The 22225-nt window shown below is 40.4% G+C and overlaps 1 protein-coding gene across 1 annotated transcript in view; it reads right to left on the bottom strand.

Moving 5' to 3' along the window:
- Positions 1–22225, bottom strand: part of LOC132833419 (sodium channel protein 60E-like) — a 175939-nt gene that overhangs the window by 76246 nt on the left and 77468 nt on the right. The window contains exons 15-17 of the mRNA XM_060852087.1: positions 20789–21166; positions 8669–8846; positions 4131–4243 (exon numbers count right to left, since the gene is read on the bottom strand). Coding sequence (XP_060708070.1) covers positions 4131–4243; positions 8669–8846; positions 20789–21166 — 669 coding nt within the window. The remainder of the gene's footprint in view (positions 1–4130; positions 4244–8668; positions 8847–20788; positions 21167–22225) is intronic.

Here is a 22225-nt window from a genome sequence, read left to right as displayed (position 1 = left end):
GAGGGTGGTGAATCCATGGAACATGTTGCCGCAGAGGTCAAGTCATTGAATGTATTTAAGACAGAGATAGATGGGTCTTGATTATTAAGGGGAACAAAGGTCACAAGATGAAGGCAGGAGAATGGGGTTGAGAAATATATCAGCCATAGCAGATAGGGTAAAGGAAAATACAAAGGGATTCTACACATGTATTAAGGAGAAAAGAGTGAGTAGGGAGAGAATGGCACCTCTTTAAGATCAATAACTTTGTCTACGTGTAGAACCACAGGAGATGGATGAGATACTAAATGAATATTTCACGTCAGTATTTACTCTGGAGAAAGACATGGAAGCTAGGGAACCCAAAGAAACAAACAGTCATGTCTTGAAAAGACTCCACATTACAGAAAAGGAGGTGCTGGAGGCCTTAAAGTGCGTAAAGATAGATAACTCTGCAAGACCTGATCAAATGTATTCCAAGACATTGTGGGAACCTGGAGAAAGAATTGCAGAGTTCCTCGCATAGATATTTACATTGTCTGTAGCCATGGGTGAGGTGCCAGAAACTTCAGGGGCTAATGTCATGCCATTATTTAAGAGTCACTGCAAGGGAAGGTCTGGAAACTACAGACTGGTGAGCCTAACATCAGTGGTTGGTAAGTTGTTGAAGGGGATTCTGAGAGACAGGACCTAAATGTATTTGGAAAGAAAAGGAATGATTAGGGATAGTCAGCATGACTTGGTGCATGGGAAATCATGTCTCACAAATTTAACTGAATTTTTGAAGAGGTGACCAAGACTATAGATGAAGGTGGAGTGGTAAAGGTTGTCTACATGGACTTTAACAATGCCTTCCACAAAGGCCCACACAGTAGATTGGTTAGTAAGGTTAGATCACATGAGATCCAGGGAAAGCTAGCCAATTGAATACAAGATTGGCTTGACGTTAGGAGACAGAGAATGGTGGTAGAGGGTTGATGTTCAGACTTGAGCCTTGTGGTCAGTGGTGTGGCGCAAGGATTGATGCTGGGTTCACTGTTGTTTGTCACTAATATAAACAATATGGATAAGACAAAAGGAGGAATGCTTAGTAATTTTGTGAATGACACCAAAATTGGAGGTATAGTGGGCAGTGAAGAAGGTTATCTAATGGCACAATGGATCTTGATTAACTAGTCCAGTGGGCCGAGGAATGGCAGATGGAGTTTAATTCAGACAAATGCTAGGCATTGCATTTTGTTAAGACAAATCTGGACATGAATTAAACAGTTAATAGTAGAGCTTTGGGAGTGTTGTCGAACAGGGAGACCCAAGGGTGCAGGTTCCTAGTTCCTTGAAAGTAGTGTCATAAGTAGACACGGTGATGAAAAAGACATTTGGCACACTTGCCTTCCTCAGCAGGAGCATTGAATACAGGGATTGGGACATCATATTGCTGTAAAAGACATTGGTAGAGTCACATATGGAGTACTGCATGCTAATATAGGAAGGATGTTATTAAACTGGAATGGATGCAAAGAAGCAGGTTTACAAGGAGGTTACTGAGACTGAAGGATTTGAGTTATAAGGAGAGGCTGGAAAGGCTGTGTATTTTTTCACTGAAGTGTAGGAGGCTGAGGGGTGACCTTATAGAGGTTTATAAAATCATGAGGGGCATGGATAGGGTTAATAACCAAGATCTTTTCTCCAGGGCAGAGGAGTCCAGAACTAGAGGACATAGGTGAGAGGGGAAAGATTTGAAAAGGACCTGAGTCCTTTTCATATATACAAGGGGTGTTTATATGGAACGAGTTACCTGAGGACGTGGTAGAGGCAAATATATTACAACATTTGAAAGACATTTGGGTAGGTACATGGATAGGGAGGATTTAGAAGGATATGGGCCAAACGCAGGCAAGTGTGACTTGTTCAGTTTAGCAAAACCTGATCGACATGGACTAGTTGTGCCGAAGGGCCTGTTTCTGGGCCGTATGACTCCTGTCTCCATGAGTCTATGAAACATGATCAAATGTTGGAGTAGATTCAATCGGCTGAATGACCTAATTTTGCTCCAATATTTTGTCTTATGGTCTTAAAGAAAAATGAAATATTTGCATCTTTCATGATTGCAGGATGTACCAAAGTGTTTTACAGCCAAATTTACTCCTTTTGAAATGTTGTTCTTGATGTAATGTAGGACAAACATCAATCGACACAGCTTGAAAATATGATAGTGACCAGTTAATCTGTTTTAATTATATTGGTTGAGGTAGTGTCACCCGGGCAGACTTCCTTGCTTTTCTTTCAAATGGTGGCATGGAATCTTAAACATTCAGGGCAGATGGCACTTTGCTGTGACATCTCATTTTCACCTGTGTCAGTGCTTGCTCAGTTTTACACTGGAGTATCAGTCTAGATTTTCCATTTAAATGTTTGAAATAAGATGTGAACCTTAACCAACTCTGAGGCAAGATTTATCATTAAACTAAGGCTGACACGTATGCACTTCTCTTAATTTTTAATGAGTACAGCTTTGCATTCTCTCACGGATCTTCTAGCATGCTAATATTCTGCATTATACTCATATTTAAGTACAAATGGCCCATTTCCTCTTCAATGATGATAACACTCAAATTAATATTTTCTTAATTTTATACATAAAAATCCTTCTGCACTCAGAAGTTGTTAACATTAATAGCATTTATTCCAGCACAGAAGATACTGTACTGTATGTACAGTACAGACACGTATACCAAAAATGCTAATCTGTGGTATACTAACGAAAAAGCATGGAAAATGGAGGGGTATTGAGGTGGTACAGTGAATTTCGGCATCATTGCTCTGTGCTGTGGAATTCTAGTATGCTGATATATCATCACAATTCCACATATGGAATAAGGATTTCGCTGTTTGCTATTTGTGGTTCAATTGTAAACACATGTGTAAAGAATGCATTTATGATTTTGCTATAAATAACAACAGGACAAAGTCTTCTCTTATTCTGAAGGATCAATTTCAGCCATTTCATTGTGAAAATGGTGCTCAGTTAATTAATCACAGGGAGGTAGGGGAAATCAGAAATATACATCACCGTCTGCTAGTTCCTCTTCAAGTCTCACATTATCCTGACTGGGAACTATATACCTATCTTTCATTCCTGTAACTCCTCAACATCACAGAGGTGGGGGGGGGGGGGCGGTTTGAGGGGGGGTGTTGGAGGAGGGGGGTCATACAGCTGAAGAGTGCAATGTTTCAGGAAGGCAGCTCACTAGTATTTTGTTAAGGGCAATTAGGGATAGACAATAAATGCTGGTCTAACCAGTGACTTACATATCTCACGATGACATCTTTTTAAAAAAAACAACTCACTCTCACGACAATCACAGAACTGGGGAGAAAAGTGTTCAAACTACTGAAGAAAAATCAGGTTATGAAAAGTCATTTTGAAGTAAATTAATCCATTAGGAAATGCACAAGAAAGTTCACCAATCCCTTCTAAAAATTAATTGAGGAAGAATAATTAGTTTGATTTACATCAGTGTAGGTTCTGGGATAGGATTTCATGGGAAAGCATGTAATTAGGAAGATGCCTTTGAAATTACTCCTATTTATGCATCATTGTATCAATTTCTAATTCCTAAGTTTCCCTGTCAGTTTTATTAACAGTTGACAGAATGCAAAAATGGCTGTAAATAAAATGAAATCTGGTTAACGCTTAAGGTCAGGGAAAACCTACTGAATTAACAGCATATGAAAATTATGACTCTTTTTGATGTATGGAAATTTTGATTTCATGTCATCATTCCTGTATATTAAGTGCAGCAAGCTCAATGTGACCTATATTAATGTTATTGGAATGCATTAATTGAAGCTATAGGTTGCCCAATATGCTGAAAAGGATTACCAATCCGTGTAGGCCAGTATGCTTGGATGAGAGACAGTGAGGTTTGTAGTGTGGAGCCTCATTCAGAGGCTGTCTCTGCTTCAGCAACCAGATCACCATTTTTCATCCCATATCTTCACTCAAAGAGTAAGAGGGACTCCCTCTATGGCAGGGTGATTTCATGTCTCGGTATCACTGTGCCAACCAATGTTTCATTATATAAATTATTAGATAAACTTGCTTCAAACTTTATAATATGCAAACTAAAATAAAAGTAGACACTACCAACCCTCATTCCTTCCCAACGAGAAATGGCTCGTAGAGGTCTCAAAGCACGCAGTGTTCTGAGAGATCGCAGTGATTTGAAGGCTTGAATGCTGTTGCCTAACATACTGAGCCAACCTATCTATAAGAAAAAAAGTCATTGTTGATATCTTGAATAAATTATTTTACATGATTATCTGAACACAGATAAATACATATAAACTATTATTTTTCAACCGGTTTCTCACTTTTAAAACTTTGGGAATTTCCATTTGGGAGAAATATTTCTTAGAAATACTTAAATAGATATAAGGTACAGCTGAGCAATGTGGCTTAACACATACAAAATACAAGTTAGATGCAGGAGTAGGTCATTTGGCCCCTCAAGATTACTCCTTCATCTAATAGCATCATGCTTGGTCTGATTTAACCTCTACCCCACATTATTATCCTAGTATGTTTCACCCGTTTTTTTTTAACCAAGGATCTGTCTATTTCTGCCTTAAAGATATTCATGATTTGGAGGCACTGGTGTTGGACTGGGGTGGACAAAGTCAGAAGTCACATGACACCAGATTATAGTTCAACAGGTTTATTTGAAATCACCAGCTTTTGGAGTATTGCTCCTTCATCAGGTGAAGTGTACCTGACGCAGGGGTTACACTCCAGAAGCTTGTGATTTCAAATAAACCTGTTGGGCTATAGCCTAGTGTCATGTGTCTACTGACTTAAAAATATTCAAAGTTTCTGCTTTCACTGCTTTTCAAACAAGAGTCCATAGACTTACATCTTTCTTACATAAGTTTTTCTCCCTTGTCTCTTTTTTAAATGGAGGACTACTTATCTTGTAATGGTGACCCCATTTCTATACTTCTCTACAAGAAGGAACATTGTTTAACACACCCATCCTTTCAAGTCCCTACAAGATCTTACATGAGTCAATAAAATCACCTTTTATTTTTCTAGACACCAGCAGAAACAAGACTAGCCTGTCCAAACATGTCATATTAAAAAAACCTTACCCAATCCAGATATTAATCCATTAAATCCAATCTGAGCTTCTTCAAATGTATTTAAATCCTCAAAAAGGAGAATAATACTGTACAAAATAACTCTGATATACTCTCACCAGTGTCCTGTGTAACTGAGGGAATAACCTTACCTACAATTCCCCTTGCAATATTGGAGAATATTCTATTAAGTTTTCTAATTACTTGCTGTGCCTGCATTCTAATCTTTTCAGTTCATGCATTATGGCACCCAGATCCCTCTGCATCTCAGTGCTCTGCAATGTCTAATCATTTATATAGTATGTTTCTTTTTTATTCTTCCTGCCAAAATGAACAGTTTTACATTTTCCCACATTATACTCCATTTTCCAAATCTTTGCCCACTCAAATAACTTATCAATATTGCTTTGTGGCCTCTTCATATCCTACTCAAAATTTACATTTTACCTGTGTTTGTGTCATCAGCTACCACACCATCATTCCCTTCATCCATGTCAATTATATACATTGTAAGAAGTTGAGGCTTCAACACTGACCCCTGTGGCACAGGACCTGTTACATTTTGCCAACTAGAAAAACACCAATTTATGCCTACTGTCTACTTTCTGTTAGCCAGCCAATCTTCTATTCATGCCAATATAATATCCATACACCATGAGCTTTTATTTTGCACAATAATCTTTGATGTGGCACCTTACAAAATGCCAAAGTTCAGTGCCTCAAATAGTTCCAGTTTATGACAATATTATTTGCATTATGGAGCTCTGAGTAACTCCAACTCGGATTGCTATACAACAGCCTGAATTTTCGAATACCTCCAATTTCTGCTTTGTATAGCATTACCACCTGTTTTAATAAAGTAATATGCTAGCAAATTGTCCTTTTCCATCTCCGCGTGTCAGTCCCCCAGGCTGCTTCGAATCTTGCCATGTTAATGTTTCTTGCCACTGCATCATTTCAACTGGTCATGGGCTTTCCTCTTCTCCTTTTATCTGTTGTCCCAATTCCACCACTTGCCTCACTATATTTCCCCTCTCTCACACCAGATGAACCACATGGATATTTTATGAAGCAGAGCTAGATTTTAAGGAATATTTTATGTGAGGGGAAAAGTGAAGAGATATATGAAGACAAATCCAAAACTTACAGCCAAAGTAGTTGAATGCACAACCACCAATTGTGGGGACAGAATTCATGGATTTGTAAGAAGCCAGAATTGGAGGAGTGCAGAGATCTTGAAGAGTTGGAGCAGTTTAGAGAGATAGGGAGGAATGAAGCTGTGAAGGTATATGAATACAAGAATGAGAAGTTTTCATTTGAGGGAATACCAGACCAGGAGTAAGTGGTGAACACAGGGAGACAAGTGACCAGGACATGGCGCGATTTAGCATCACAGTGTAGGATGTACTGAAATTTATGAAGGGTGGTTCATATGTTGTCAGCTAAAGAGAACTTTGAAAACAGCTCTATTTAGAGTTAACAAACATATGATTGAGGAGTCATGACACTGCTGGATAAAAGTTACTGTTCTGCAGTCACTTTATACCTTCAATTTAATGGAGTATGTGTGCTGAAATAATTGATCCATGTTTGGATAGAAGTAGGCTTTAATGCAATCCAAATCTCAGCTAGCATCCTTATTAAATGGTTTTTCACTGTTAGAAAATTTCATTTCACCAGTTTACATTATATCAATAAACCAGATATAACTTCCAATAAAAAGAATTGCAAAAAAACTATAACAACTGACTACAACCTGCTATTTTTGTTAAAGATCACTTTGGACAGCCTTCTCTCTTGCTTTGATATAAGACGTTGTGCCTAATGTTCAATAATTACATGAATGGGAGCATAGAGAATCATCGGTGCAGCCAGATTTGTCTGTCTGCATCTCTGTAATCATTGTGGCACATGGCAGTGTATAAACTGTTGTTGCGCTGAACGTTCCTGTTCTGCATGTTTTATTGGAGAGTGTGATAATGCTGGTAAATAACCTCATGCTAACTAGAATGTAAGGGGATGGTTTTGAACATGAAAGAGTGCAATTTATTCTAAAGTAACTAACTTTTTAAAAAATTCCTTTTGTAGACTCAAGGGTAGGTGCCAGCATCAACTGGGGTTGGAAGAACTATAATTCTGAACTTTTCATTCCTTTATTTTTGTATTTTATTACTATGTTTTCATATCTTTCTGATTTATTCCTAAGAATCTGTAATCAAAGCTCTGTTCATAGGTACCTTGTACCTAAAATGGTGTTGTAAATGGCAACTTGCATACATTTCATTGTACTCATGTGAGTACATGTGTCATTAAAGCAATTCTAATTCATTCTTCACTCAATGACCATCTAATTTCCAATCTGTCAGTAAGTGTGCAGAGTAAAACTCCCTGATGATTGGTAGGATGAGCAAAACTCTGATGTTTCCAATCTGATCCAAAAAGCCACATGTTGTACAATTTACTGGATGTCATTTTTGACATTCAAAATAAACTTCTAAAAATATCAGACTGGATCCATCATGGTGCCAGCATTATAAAGTGGTGATATGAGAGCCCAGATTGAGTCTGCCAATTGAATCTGATTCTGAGCTCCCTTGACCTTCACACACACACACACACATACACACACACACACACACATACACACACACACACACACACATGCTCAAGGTGAAATTGGATGGCAGTGAAGTGTAGGAACTCCAGCTCCTTCTGTTCTCCTCTTTTTAACATTGGAGTGTCCGTGCCAATCTTACTCCTGCACACTATTATATTATTTGTGCCTCCTAATTATTAATTTTAATGTATGAACTTCATGATATGTGAGATAGATTTTGGTAGCAATGTGCAACACAGTGACTGGTGCACATCAGTACTCTGTAAGAAGAGGATAATCTTCTAGATTACTGCTGTGATTTCAATGTACCTGTAGTGAGTGTTTGATCTTTCCTTGTCCATTGGGGGGCAGCACAAACGAATTCAAAGAGTTTCCTCTTCAGAGACAAAGAGACAGTGTGGATAATTTACCTTATCAGTATCCCTGTGTATTCTAGAGGGAAAAAGTCAGGAAATAATGCATGGCATTGGAGAATTTTGAGAAGTCAAAGAGATAGTTCTAATAAGAAGAGGATTCAAACTACATGAAGTGAAGGAAAACAAAATCTTGTGAAGGATGTTTCTAATCAAAATAATTTGTCTGGTCTTGACAGATCTGTTTATTCTGTGTTAGGCATCTGGCTTCAATGTGACAATTTACTATTGCCACTAGACAGCCAACCCACAGATGTGAATCAGGTGTTTTGTGTGGAGCTGTTACTCCAGGCAATTCCCATCCAGCTTACATTTGTTAAAAAAACACATTGTTCTTTGAACACTAATGTCTTCTGAATAAACAACCATGCTTCATGTTGTGAAATGATGTACAGATGCTATCTCATTATCGCAAGCCTGAGAACAAAATCAAATTGCATTCTTATGAACAACATGTAAAGCACTTGAAACAAGATTTTAAAATTATTTCTGCAAAGAACATACTGAATTAATAAACAAAAACTTACCACAACAAGAAAGAAATCCAGTAATGTCCAGACATTGGTAAAATAGTCTGTAAGACCAAGGCCTAGCACTTTAACAATCATTTCAAAATTGAAAAAGAAGGCATAAAAGTAATCCAGGTACCGCAGTGCCAGCTGGACTTTTGCATCTTTTTGTAAGTATTTATCATCTAAAGTCTATAAGGGAGAAAAGAAACATTCCGAAACATAAGGCAGCATTCAGCAATACAACTCTGTCAATCTAAAAGTAGTCAGGATCTTTGATTTTTTCCTTTCATCAATTAGTACAGCATGAGTATAGCAATTAGAAGGATGTGTCCACAACTGAGGGTAAATGTTGCCCTAGATATGTAATTTGTCAAAAAGCCCCCAAGGTGGCCAAGATATGGTTCTTCCCCCTCCCTTCCCCAACCCCCTTCTCCAATCCCCACCCCACCCCCACTTAGCTTTTGATACTGTCTCACAGTTAAAAAAAAGTCAAATGTGTGCCATGAAAAATGCTCTGGGAAGTAAGGCAATGATGGACACTATTAAATGAATTGGAGGATGGCAAACGTAAGTCCACTGTATGAAAAAAAGAGGGAGGGCAAATTACATCAGTAGTAGGGAACATGCTGGAGTCTTTTTGTAAAGGATATAATAATAGGGCACTTAGAAAATACCAACAACATTACAGAAAATCAATATGGATTCATTTATGAAAGGGAAATCATGTTTGACAAACCTACAGGGGTGTTTGACAACATAACTAGTGGAATAGATGAGGCAGAACAGTGGATGCGGTGTATTTGGATTTTGAGAAAGCTTTTGATAAAGTCCCATATTAGAGGTTAGTGTGCAAAATTTAACACATGAGATGGGAGATGACACAGTGACATGCACTGAGACTTGTTTAGAAGATAGGAACTAGGGCACAGAGATAAATGGGTCATTTTAGCAGTGGAGGGTAATGATTGATGGGGTAAATAGTACTAGTGCCCTAGCTATTCACAATATATATCAACAGCTTGGATGAGGGAATTAAATGTAATATTTCCAAGTTTGCTGATGACTCAGAAATAGGAGGAAGTATAAGTAGTGAGGAGGACGTAAACAGGTTTCAACATGATTTAGAAAAGGTGAGTGGGTAAGTACATGTGCAATATAACGTGGCTAAGAGTGAATTAGTCTACTTCAGTAAGAGAAACAGAGTGGCTGAGTGTTGTATAAATAACGATAAATAGGAAATTGTTGATGTGCAAAGGGACCTGGATGTCCTGCATACCAGTCACTGAAAGCAAGTATACATGTGTAGCAAGCAGTTAGGATGGCAAATGGTGTGTTAGATTCCTCTGGAAGAAGACTTAAGTTCAAGGCAAGGATATCTTAGTGCAGCTGTACAGGGCTTTGGTGAGACCACACCTGGGGTGTTATGTATAGTTTTAGTCTCCTTTCCCTGTAGCAAAATATACTCATCGTAGAGGGAGTTCAGGAAACACTTGGAATATTGTGTCTAGTTCTGGTCGCCCTACAAGAGGAAAGATACAGAGGCTTTGGAGAGGGTGCAAAGAAGGTTTACCAGGATGCTGCCTGGACTGGAGGGCTTGCCTTATGAAGAAAGGTTGAATAAGCTCAGACTTTTCTCCCTGGAGAGAAGGAGGAAGAGAGGAGACCTGATTGAGGTGTACAAAATAATGAGAGGAATAGATAGAGTCAATAGCCAGAGACTTTTCCCCACAGCAGGATTGACTGGTTCGAGAAGTCATAGTTTGAAGATATTAGGAGGAAGATATAAAGGAGACATCAGAGGTCAGTTCTTTTCACAGAGAGTTGTGAATGCATGGAATGCGTCGCCAGCTGAGGTGGTGGAAGTGAAGTCATTGGGGACATTTAAGTGACTGCTGGACATGTACATGGATAGCAGTGAGTTGAGGAGTGCGTAGGTTAAGTTACTATATTTTACATTAGGATTAAGTCTCGGCACAACATCATGGGCCTAAGGGCCTGTACTGTGCTGTACTTTTCTATGTTCTATGTTCTATGAAAGGTTCAGCAGATGTGTTCTCAGAATGGCGGGTTTGTTGGCTAAAGTGACATTGGGTTGACTAGGCCTTTATTTACTGGATTTCAGAAAAATGACAGGGGATCTCAATGAAATGTATAGAATGACAGGGTGGACCTACTGGAAGCAGAGATGATGTTTCCCTTGAACTATGTAAGGAAAGTAGGAAAGAAGGGCTTATGCCCGAAAAGTCGATTTTCCTGCTCTTCAGATGCTGCTTGACCTGCTGTGCTTTTCTAGCACCACACTCTTGACAGAAAAGATTTTACCAGGATGTTGCCTGATATGGGGGATTTTAGCTATGAAGAAAGTTTGGATAGGCTGGGTTTGTTTTCACTGGAGGGAGACCTAATAGAAATTTATAAGATTGTGAATGGCATGGATAGAGTGGAAAGTGTGAGGCATTTTCCCAGATTGGCAGAGTCAGTTACTAGGGGACACAGGCTCAAGATGTGAGGGGGAAAGCTTAAAAGAGGTATGTGAGGCACGTTTTTCACACAAAGGATGGTGTGTGCTTGAAACGCATTGCCAGACGAGGTGGTGGAAGCAGACACAAGAAGCACCTGGATGAATACATGAATAGGAAGGGAATAGAGGGATGTGGGTCCTGTAATTGAAGACTGTTTTAGCATGGAAGAACAAAATGTGGTTGTGCAGGCTTGGCGGGCCAAAGGGCATGTTCCTGTGCTGTATTGTTTTTTGTTTTAAGAGTCCATGGTCTTGGAATACAGTGTCAACCATTTAGAACTGAGGAAGAGAGGAACAGAAGCAAGCCTTCATTCCCTCGAGCCCATTCCACCATTCAACTGCTAATCTGTAGCCTAACTCCATTTACCTACCTTTGGCCCTTTTCACTAACACAGTTGCAAAACAAAAATGATCTATCTCAGACTTAAAATTAACAACTGATCCAGCACCCACTGTCATTTGTGGAAGAGTTCTAAACATTAACCACTTTCTGTGTGTAGAAGTGCTTCCTAACATCTCTCTGGAATGGTCTGGCCCGAATTCTCAGACTATACCCCTTAGTTGTATAATCCCCAAAAAATGGAAATAGTTTATCTTTATCTGTCTGCCTTTTCAATAAATTTCTTCACACAGGGGTTTGCGATCTTGTGGAATCCTGTACTATATAAGGTGATTGAGGTCAACTAACTGAATATTTAAGAAGCAGATATTGGTTTATTTCTTGAAGAGAAAGGTGTTATGGGATATGGGATGGGGGAGGCAGTATGGCATTGAGGTAGAGAATCAACCACGGTAATATTGAATGATGGAGCAGGCTTGATGGGCTGAAATACCTCATCTTGCTTTTGTTTTCTATGCCCCTACATATGAGATTATCCCAGATCTGTGTCTTAACCTCATTTACCTGCCTTAACTCTATATCAAAAATGATTGATTTCATTATTGAAAGCAGCAATTAGCATTCACGACCTTCTGAGGGAAAAAAAATTTACCAGATTTCTACCATCCTTCCATCAAGAAGTATTTCTGGGTTATATTTTAAATTAATTCAGTTCCAATTTTAACATTATATCCAATTATTCTTGATTTCACCCCCACCCCCCACCCCGAGGTAATATTTTCTATCTACTCTCTGAAATCCTTTCACATTTTAGTGGTTTAGAATTTCTGAGTTCTGAATAAAATAGTGACATAACATGCCGCATGTCCAAAGTAGTACCCAACAAAATTCTTCACGAGAAAGTGGTCACAAGGTAAGATGAGCAAATGTCTAACATTGAAAAAAAGACAGACTTACATTTCACTTTAGTGCATTTTGTGACCTCAAGATACATCAAGTCACTTCACAGCCAATGAAGTCCTTATCGTAATGTAAGAGTGTGACATGCAATTTGTAGATAGCAAGGTTCCACAAACTATTCTGAAATAGTGTTACTGTTTACATCTCAGTGATGGTTAATGGGGCTTTGATTTAAAGATTCATCTGATAGATGGAAATTCTGATAATGCAGTCTTCCAGTTCTCTTGTGTTAACTCAAGTGTGAACATATACGTTTAAGCTCAAATCTCTGCAATGGTTCATATACAGACAAGCTTTTGTCTCAATGCAGCCACACTAACATCTGATCAAAGCTGGCACTAAATAGTATTTAGAGCTCCTGGTCTAAACTGTGCTTTAGTGTAAAGGTTCGGTGATGGTCCAGTGGTATTTTGCTAGATTATTCTGGAAACCTTGCTAATGTTCTGTAGCAGATGGTAGAACTTGCATTCAATAAATGTCTGGAATTAGAAGATGAATGATGGCCATGTTGAATGTCAGAAAAATCCATCTGATTCACTAATATCTTTCAAGAAAGGAAACTGCCACCTTTACCTGGTCTGGCTGACATGTGATTCTCGATCTACAGCAATGAGGTTGACACTTAACTGTCCTCTAGGCAATTAATGATGGATAATGAATGCTGGCCTGGCCAGGGCACCCACATCTCATGAATGAATAATAAAAAGAGGAACATTTCAGCTCCTTTTGGCAAGTTACAGCAACATCATCACAAGGACAGGATTAAAAAGCTAATTAACTACTTTCTGTTGGAGCTCTGAAATGATGGTGCCAAAGAAAGGTTAATTGCAAAACATATATTGTGGCAAAATGTCAGGTCAATGCAGAAATGTTGCTTCCCCTTGTGAGGGCATAACCTCAAGAGTAAGAGTCATCTCTCTAAGGCAGTGGTGAAGAGGAGTTTCTTTTCTAAGACGATAGTGAACCTGTGGAGTTCTTTACCACACATAACTGTTGAGGCTGGGCCACTGAGCATATTGAAATTTGACGTAGACAGGTTTTCAGTAAGGGAATCAAGGGTCAAGAGGAAAAGGTAGGAACATAGAGTCGAGGATGATCAGATTTGCCATGATGCTATTGAATGACAGAGCAGACTCGAAGGCTATTCTTCTGGCTTACTTCTGTTTATATGTTTTATGGTTTTGTGGTTACAGGCTTGAAACAGCAGAAGTATCTTTTGTAAGATAACAAACATATTTGTTCAGTCATGTGAAAAGTACTTGAAGAACCTCCCAGAGTATAACAATTGGAGACAAGGATTAGCAGGAGTTGGGCAGGAGAATAAAAGCTGAATTGTTATTCAGGATTAAAGTAGTATTTAAAATGAAGAAAGAAGTCAGACTTCTTGAAAAAGTTTGAGCAATGGAGGATATGTTAGACTCAATCTGAGGCATTTTGAATAAGGTCAAAATATTGATTGATGTAGAAACAATAAATATGGAATTATGTTACATATTGTGAAGACACTCCTGATTAATCTGTTGCTTAATATTCCTTGTGGCTAAGGAATTGAAATTACTGTGTGCAATAAATTATTTCACAAATCCTTCAACAATTCTGTATGAAACTCCTGCTTTGATTATTTTAACAAATGTAATTTATATTTGTCTTTAGTGAGATACAGAGCATAGAATCACAGAGATATACAGTATAGAAACAGACCTTTCAGTCCAACCCGTCCATGCTGACCAGATATCCTAGATAAATCTAGTCCCATTTGCCAGCACTTGGCCCATGTCCCTCTAAACCCTTCCTATTCATATACCCGTTCAGATGCCTTTTAAATGTGGTAATTGTACCAGCCTGCACCACTTCCTCTGGTGGCCCATTCCATACACGCACACCTTCTGCATGAAAAAGTTGCTGCTTAGGTCTCTTTTAAATCTTTCCCCTCTCACCGTAAAGCTATGCCCTCTAGTTTTGGACGCCCCACCCTTGGGAAAAGACCTTGTCTATTTACCATATCCATGCCCCTCATAATTGTATAAACTTCTATAAGGTCACCTCTCAGCCTTTTACACTCCAGGGAAAATAGCCCCAGCCTATTCAGCCTCTTCCTATATCTCAATTTCTCCAACCCTGGCAACATCCTTGCAAATCTTTTCTGAACCCTTTCAAGTTTCATAACATCCAAACTATAGCAGAGAGACCAGAATTGCACACAATATTCCAAATGTGGCCTAATCAATATCCTGTACAGCCGCAACATGATCTCCCAACTCCTATACGCAATCCACTGACCAATAAAGACAAGCATACCAAATGTCTTCTTCGCAATCCTATCTAACTGCAACTCCACTTTCAAGGAACTATGAACCTGCACTCCAAGGTCTCTTTGCTCAGCAACACTCCCCAAGACCTGACCATTAAGTGTATAAGTCCTGCCCTGAATTGTCTGCCTAAAATACAGCCCCTCACATTTATATAAACTCCATCTGCCACTCCTCGGTCCATTGGCTCATCTGATCAAGATCCTGTTGTACTCTGAGATAACCTTCTTCATTGTCCACCTCCAATTTTTGTGTCATGTGCAAACTTACTTATTATACCTCCTATATTCATATCCAAATCATTTATATAAACGATGAAAAGCAGTGAACCCAGCACCGATCCTTGTGCTACACCACTGGTGACAGGCCTCCAGTCTAAACGGCAACCCTCCACCACCACCCTCTGTCTTCTACCTTCCAACCAGTCTGTATCCACATGACTAATTCTCCCTTTATTCCATGTGATCTAACCTTGCTAACCAGTCTGTCATGAGGAATTTTGTCGAATGGCTTACTGAAGTCCATAAAAATCATGTCCACTGCTTTGCCCTCATCAAATAGCTTGCTTACCTCTTTAAAAAAATCACTCAAGTTCATGAGACATGATTTTCCCTGCACAAAGCCATGGTGACTATCCCTATTCAGTTCGTGCCATACTTTTTGACACTGATCTCTAGCATCTGCAGTCCTCACTTTTTCCAAACACATGCCCCTCAGGATCCCCAGCAGTTTATTGTTCCTTGGCTTGTCCTTACCACCCTCCTTAAACAGTGGCACCACGTTAGCTAACCTCCAGTCTTCCAACACCTCACCTGTGGCTATCAATGATACAAATATCTCAGCAACAGGCCCAGCAATCACTTCCCTAGCTTTCCACAGAGTTCTCGGGTACGCCTGATCAGGTCCTGGGATTCATCCACTTCTTTGCATGTTAAAATGTCCAACATCTCCTCCTCCATAATATGGACATTTTTCAAGATGTTACTAATTATTTCCCCACGTTCTATATCTTCTATATCCTTCTCCCCAGTAAACACTGATGCAAAATACTTGTTTGGTATCTCTCCCCTCTCCTGTGGCTCCATATATAGGGGCCTTGCTAATCTTTAAGGAGCCCTATCTCTCCCTAGTTATCCTTTTGACTTTAATGTATTTATATAATCCCTTTGGATTCTCCTTAACACTATTTGTCAAAGCTATCTTATATCCCATTTTTGTCCTCCTGATTTCCCTCTTATGCATACTCCTACTACCTAATCATGCCAGCTTGAATGATATTGAATTACATAGAATCTGAAACTAATGGCTAGTGATTACAGCAACTTATATACAGCATTGTTACAGTGGTAAAACGTCCCCAGGTGCTTTGCAGGAACCTTATTCAATTTAATTTGAACTAAGCCATGTAAGGGAATAGTAAAGCAAACAAATAAAAGTTTGGAAAAGGTGTTCAGTTTTAAGGACTGTCCTAAATGAGGAAAGAAAACTGTAGATGTCTAAAATTAGTGCTTTGACAGCTAAGGAAATGCCACCACCTGATTATAGTCAAGGCTGTTCAAGCAGCTAGCACTGGTGCAATGCAGATAGCACAGAAGGTTCTGTGTATCATGAAATTTACGGAGATGTGGCTGAGGGGTAATATCATGGAGGGATTATGAAACAGCATGAACATTTTGAATACAATAATTTTCTTAACTTGGAGCCAATGTATAGCCATGTGCATTGGATGAAAAGGATCGGTGCAAGTTAAGAGTTGTTGTTATAGAGGTGGAAATGAACAGCATTGGTGATGGTGCAGATTTGTGATTGAGAACTCATCGCAGGGTTGAATATGGCATTAAAGTTGCAAGTAATCTGGCTCAGCCTCAGACCATTTTCAGGGAGCTGATAAAGTGGTGGCTAGGGAACAAAGTGTATGGAATTCCAAAAAACAAATAGCAGCAGCTTTTAAAAACTTTAGTTGGACAAGCTGTGTGACAATTCAGAACCATTCAGGAATGAGAGAAATGGTGGTGAGGTAAACTTGGGTATCATATATGTGAAGTCTTCGAGTAAAAAGTGAGGTCTGCAGATGCTGGAGATCAGAGCTGAAAATGTGTTGCTGGTTAAAGCACAGCAGGTCAGGCAGCATCCAAGGAACAGGAAATTTGATGTTTCGGGCCAGAGCCCTTCATCCAAATCCGCCTCATCTTCCACCTGGGAACCCTCCAACCACAAGGGATGAACTCAGATTTCTCCAGTTTCCTCATTTCCCCTCCCCTCACCTTATCTCAGTCGATTACCTCGAACTCAGCATCGCCCTCCTAACCTGCAATCTTCTTCCTGACCTCTCCGCCCCCACCCCACCCCGGCCTATCACCCTTACCTTGACCTCCTTCCACCTATCACATCTCCATCGCCCCTCCCCCAAGTCCCTCCTCCCTACCTTTTATCTTAGCCTGCCTGGCACACTCTCCAACCTCCTTCGACTTACTGAACTGGTCCTCATCCTGAATAACTTCTCTTTCCAATCCTCCCACTTCCTCCAAACTAAAGGAGTTGCCATGGGCACCCGCATGGGCCCCAGCTATGCCTGTCTCTTCGTAGGATATGTGGAACAGTCCATCTTCCGCAACTACACTGGCACCACCCCCCACCTTTTCCTCCGCTACATCGATGACTGTATCGGTGCTGCCTTGTGCTCCCACGAGGAGGTTGAACAGTTCATCAACTTTACCAACACCTTCCATCCCGTCCTCAAATTCACCTGGACTGTCTCAGACTCCTCCCTCCCCTTCCTAGACCTTTCCATTTCTATCTCGGGCGACCGACTCAACACAGACATCTACTATAAACCGACTGACTCCCACAGCTACCTGGACTACACCTCCTCCCACCCTGCCCCCTGTAAAAACGCCATCCCATATTCCCAATTCCTTAGTCTCCGCCGCATCTGCTCCCAGGAGGACCAGTTCCAGTACCGTACAGCCCAAATGGCCTCCTTCTTCAAGGACCGCAGATTCCCCCCAGACGTGATCGACGATGCCCTCCACCGCATCTCCTCCACTTCCCGCTCCTCCACCCTTGAGCCCCGCCCCTCCAACCGCCACCAAGACAGAACTCCACTGGTTCTCACCTACCACCCCACCAACCTCCGTATACAGCGTATCATCCGCCGTCATTTCTGCCACCTCCAAACGGACCCCACCACCAGGGATATATTTCCCTCACCTCCCCTATCAGCGTTCCGCAAAGACCACTCCCTTCGCGACTCCCACATCAGGTCCACACCCCCCACCAACCCAACCTCCACTCCCGGCACCTTCCCTTGCAACCGCAGGAAATGTAAAACTTGCGCCCACACCTCCTCCCTTACTTCTCTCCAAGGCCCCAAGGGATCCTTCCATATCCGCCACAAATTCATCTGCACCTCCACACACATCATCTATTGCATCCGCTGCACCCGATGTGGCCTCCTCTATATTGGGGAGACAGGCCGCCTACTTGCAGAATGCTTCAGGGAACACCTCTGGGACACCCGGACCAACCAACCCAACCACCCCATGGCTCAACACTTTAACTCTCCCTCCCACTCCACCGAGGACATGCAGGTCCTTGGACTCCTCCATCGCCAGAACATAACAACACAACGGTTGGAGGAAGAGCGCCTCATCTTCCGCCTGGGAATCCTCCGACCACAAGGGATGAACTCAGATTTCTCCAGTTTCCTCATTTCCCCTCCCCTCACCTTGTCTCAGTCGATTCCCTCGAACTCAGCACCGCCCTCCTAACCTGCAATCTTCTTCCTGACCTCTCCGCCCCCACCCAACCCAGCCTATCACCCTCACCTTGACCTCCTTATCTTAGCCTGCCTGGAACACTCTCCAGGATGAAGGGCTCTGGCCCAAAACGTTGAATGTCCTGTTCCTTGGATGCTGCCTGACCTGCTGTGCTTTAACCAGCAACACATTTTCAGCTATCATAAATGTGAAAACTAATGATGTCACTGAGGGGCAGATGAGTAAAAGGAGGAAGCAAAGGGTGTATCTTTGGGCTTCATACGAGGTAATATACAGGTGTAAGAAGAGAAGATAATGCAACTAATAATTGAGTTATGATTAGATGAAAAAAGAATGGAGTTAGATAGATGCATTCGCCTAGCTGCATGAATGGAAAGTTTCAAGAAGGTGGTGTAGTCAACCATGTTAAAGATTGAGAAGGACAAGGAAGGATAGTTTACTGTATTCACAGTCACATAGGATTTTGTCTGTGATTTGGTGAGAGCCATTTCAATACTGTGGCAGTGCTTCAGGCGTGGAGTTCTGGGAATGACAGACACAGATTTGAGAGGAAACAGCATGTTCGTGGACATTGGAGAGGGTGAGGGGATATCTTGCAAGAATTGAAAGGACCATAGGTTGACTTTATGAGGTGAAAATATGATGATTATACCACAGTGTCTTCCATCTAATCCTATCATCTCTTCCGTTCTTCTCTCCATAATTGTTGAGATTACTGTCATTTTTTTTACCTTATAAAATTTTCATTGCTATATATATATAATGCTCTTTAATTTTTATACTTTCCTTTTTAGTTGATCCACACCTCTGCTAAAGACACAAGAATTGGATATGATTTAATGAACAAAGCTGCATTCTGGTACCTCATGAACTGGAAGGCATATTTTTAACGTGAGTGCAAAAAAATTTAAAAGGGACCTAAATGGCAAGTTTTTCACACAGAGGGTGGTTCACACATACGAATGGGATGGGTTTAGTTTGGGAAATGTGTTTGACGTGGAGTTGGACCAAATTTCAGTTTCTGTTCTGTAAGACTCTATGAATCTCTGATTCAAAGAACAATTATTTGTGTATACTTCTGGACAATGAGCATGAATATGATATTTGGAATGGAACGGATGTATTGTTAAGTTACTCATGGGCGCTACCCCATAGCCCATGTAATTTAATTTTACATACGAATTCCTTATGTGGGACCTTATCAAAAACCCTTCTAAAAGTCCAAGGAAACCATATCCATTGATTCTCCCCAATCAACTCCACTAGTTATCATCCTCAAAAAATTCCAGGGGATTTGTCAACCATGATTTTCCTTTTGTAAACCAATGCTAACCTGTCCGATCCGGCATTGTTTTCCAAGTGTGCAATGTTAAAACTTTTAAAAGAAATAAACCATTATCCAACTGTCAATGTCAAGCTAACTGTTTTCTCTCTACCTCCATTTTTAAGTAGTGAAGTTATATTAGGTATCCTCCAATCCATAGGCACTTTTCCAGCATCTATGGAATCTTGAAAGGTGACCATCAATTCATCCACTACCTCTAGGACCACTTCCTTAAGTAATCTGGGATGTAGATTATTGGGCAGTGGGGATTTGTCAGGTTTTATTCCCATCAATTTCCCCAACATCATTTCCCTACTAATACTGATTTCCTTCACTTCCTTCTTCTCAGTAGACTAGGCATCCCCCATAATTTTTGTGACCTTTTTTGTGTTCTCCTTTGTGAAGATAGAACAAAATATGTATTTAATTGGTCTGCCATCAATAGGGCTTCGACTACACTCTAACCACTCTATGAATTGAGAAGAGCATTAAATTCTCAACACATGTCAAGGAACAGTTTCTAAGTTACTAACCTGCCTTTGGCCTAGTGTTAGATTATTAATTCCAAAACAAACTAAATTCTATGGAGGCCAAACATATGCAAAGTCAGTGGAATCATGCAAGAATATTAATTGTGACATGGGAGTTGAAGCTAAATTTGATGCCAAGAGTTCTGAGTTTATATACATAATATATATTTGAACAATCATATTTTTGAATACGCATTTGGTCTGATGACAAAGAAAACAAAAAAAAAGCCCTGGCTGCCAAAACATTCAATTTTAAAGTAGGACCAGATCGAAACCAGGGTTAACTCCAACGCTACACTGGTTTGTGACCACTTGTCTATAAATGTTGAGGCCAACAATAGATTTTCTTTCAATCTATTAGAACTTACCAGTGTCATTGTACTCAAAAGTATGACAAACAGTACACTGCCATCAAACACACGATTATTCACCACTTTGAACATCAGTGTCCTCAGTGAAAGGAAGAGCTTTCCCAAGAAGGTTGTTTTAAGTGCATTACAACAAATGCATTTTTCAGTGCACATGGCTGGCAAGCAGGGCTGCATTGTTTTGACTTCTGTTTTTTGTTCTTCATCCTCCATGCCTTCCTCTTCAACTGAGCATAGAGGCTTCTCACCATCGGTTTTATTATCTTCATTAACAGGTTTATCGTTTGACTGCTCTGTTATTTCTGGGCAACCTGTGTTCCCAGATGGACGATAGCGTTCACGTTCTGCTTCCTGCTGCTCTTCCTCCACCGTCTCGAGCTAATGTAAGAAAAGAATAATGGGTTGAACCACTTTGTCCAATGATGCAAAAATGATGATCATCACAAGTTAACTTTTCCAGTTATACATAGCTACATAATAGTATATAATATGGTCTACAGCTTCAGAGTTTGGTGACAAACTTCTTACCAATGTGTAAACAGAAAATATTGAGAACATTCGGCATTCCCATCAGTGGAGAGCAAAACAGAAGATCAGGAGAGCAGAAAGTGCATGTCACATCTGCTCGCAATGATTAACTGAATATGAGTATTTGCAGGTCGATCAAAAGCTATGGTGGAGGGGCAGTGGCCAGCCAATTTTGTAAAAAGAGACAGGCAGAAATTGTTGATTCCACTATTAGTAGAATGGGCATCTCTTAAAGTAGCATCTGAACATGCATGCAATGATTACAAGCCAGCAGCTTCAACACTGTATAATCTGACAGGAATCCAATTTCTGCCCAAATCTCCAGGCTCAGCCTTCTTGTATTCTTCTGAACCCAAGATCATCAGCCAGATCTCTAGACTCTGTTTTGTATATCCTAATCTGTGCTTGGCCTTAAGGAGGGAATGTCCATCTGAAACTGGCTCATGACTGACAAAGGATCAGCTCATAATTCAGCAATCCTTCTATGTCGCTTCTCCTCCAGGACTGCTAAGAGTGACAGGAGGCATTCTTCTTCACCAATGGCATCAGAAGACCCTTCTGTCTGATTGAGGAATTCTGGGTGAAGACTGTAGTGCAGTCCAGTAGCTGTGAGGTCCACCAGAGGCCAATGCAGGAAAAGAGTCTCCGGCCTCCTTTGCAGATAGATTGAGTATTATGGAATCATTAGAACAATGTGGCTGCCATGACAGCAACAAGCAAAGTGACTCTCTGAGGGGAAGGAGTGAGCAGGAAAGTAAAAGACCTGTTAGGTACAGCAGCTGATGTGCCATGAAGCTTGGATGCACATAGATGAAAGGTGACAGCTCGTGCTTCCATTATTGGACAAGTGGCATGAAAGTTTGGGGTTTAGTTGTCCAAAGATCAAAGGATTATTCTTCTCTTCTGTTT

This window comes from Hemiscyllium ocellatum, chromosome 1 (assembly GCF_020745735.1).
Source record: "Hemiscyllium ocellatum isolate sHemOce1 chromosome 1, sHemOce1.pat.X.cur, whole genome shotgun sequence".
Taxonomy (NCBI): Eukaryota; Metazoa; Chordata; class Chondrichthyes; order Orectolobiformes; family Hemiscylliidae; genus Hemiscyllium; species Hemiscyllium ocellatum.
This window is presented reverse-complemented; position numbering and strand designations above follow the sequence as displayed.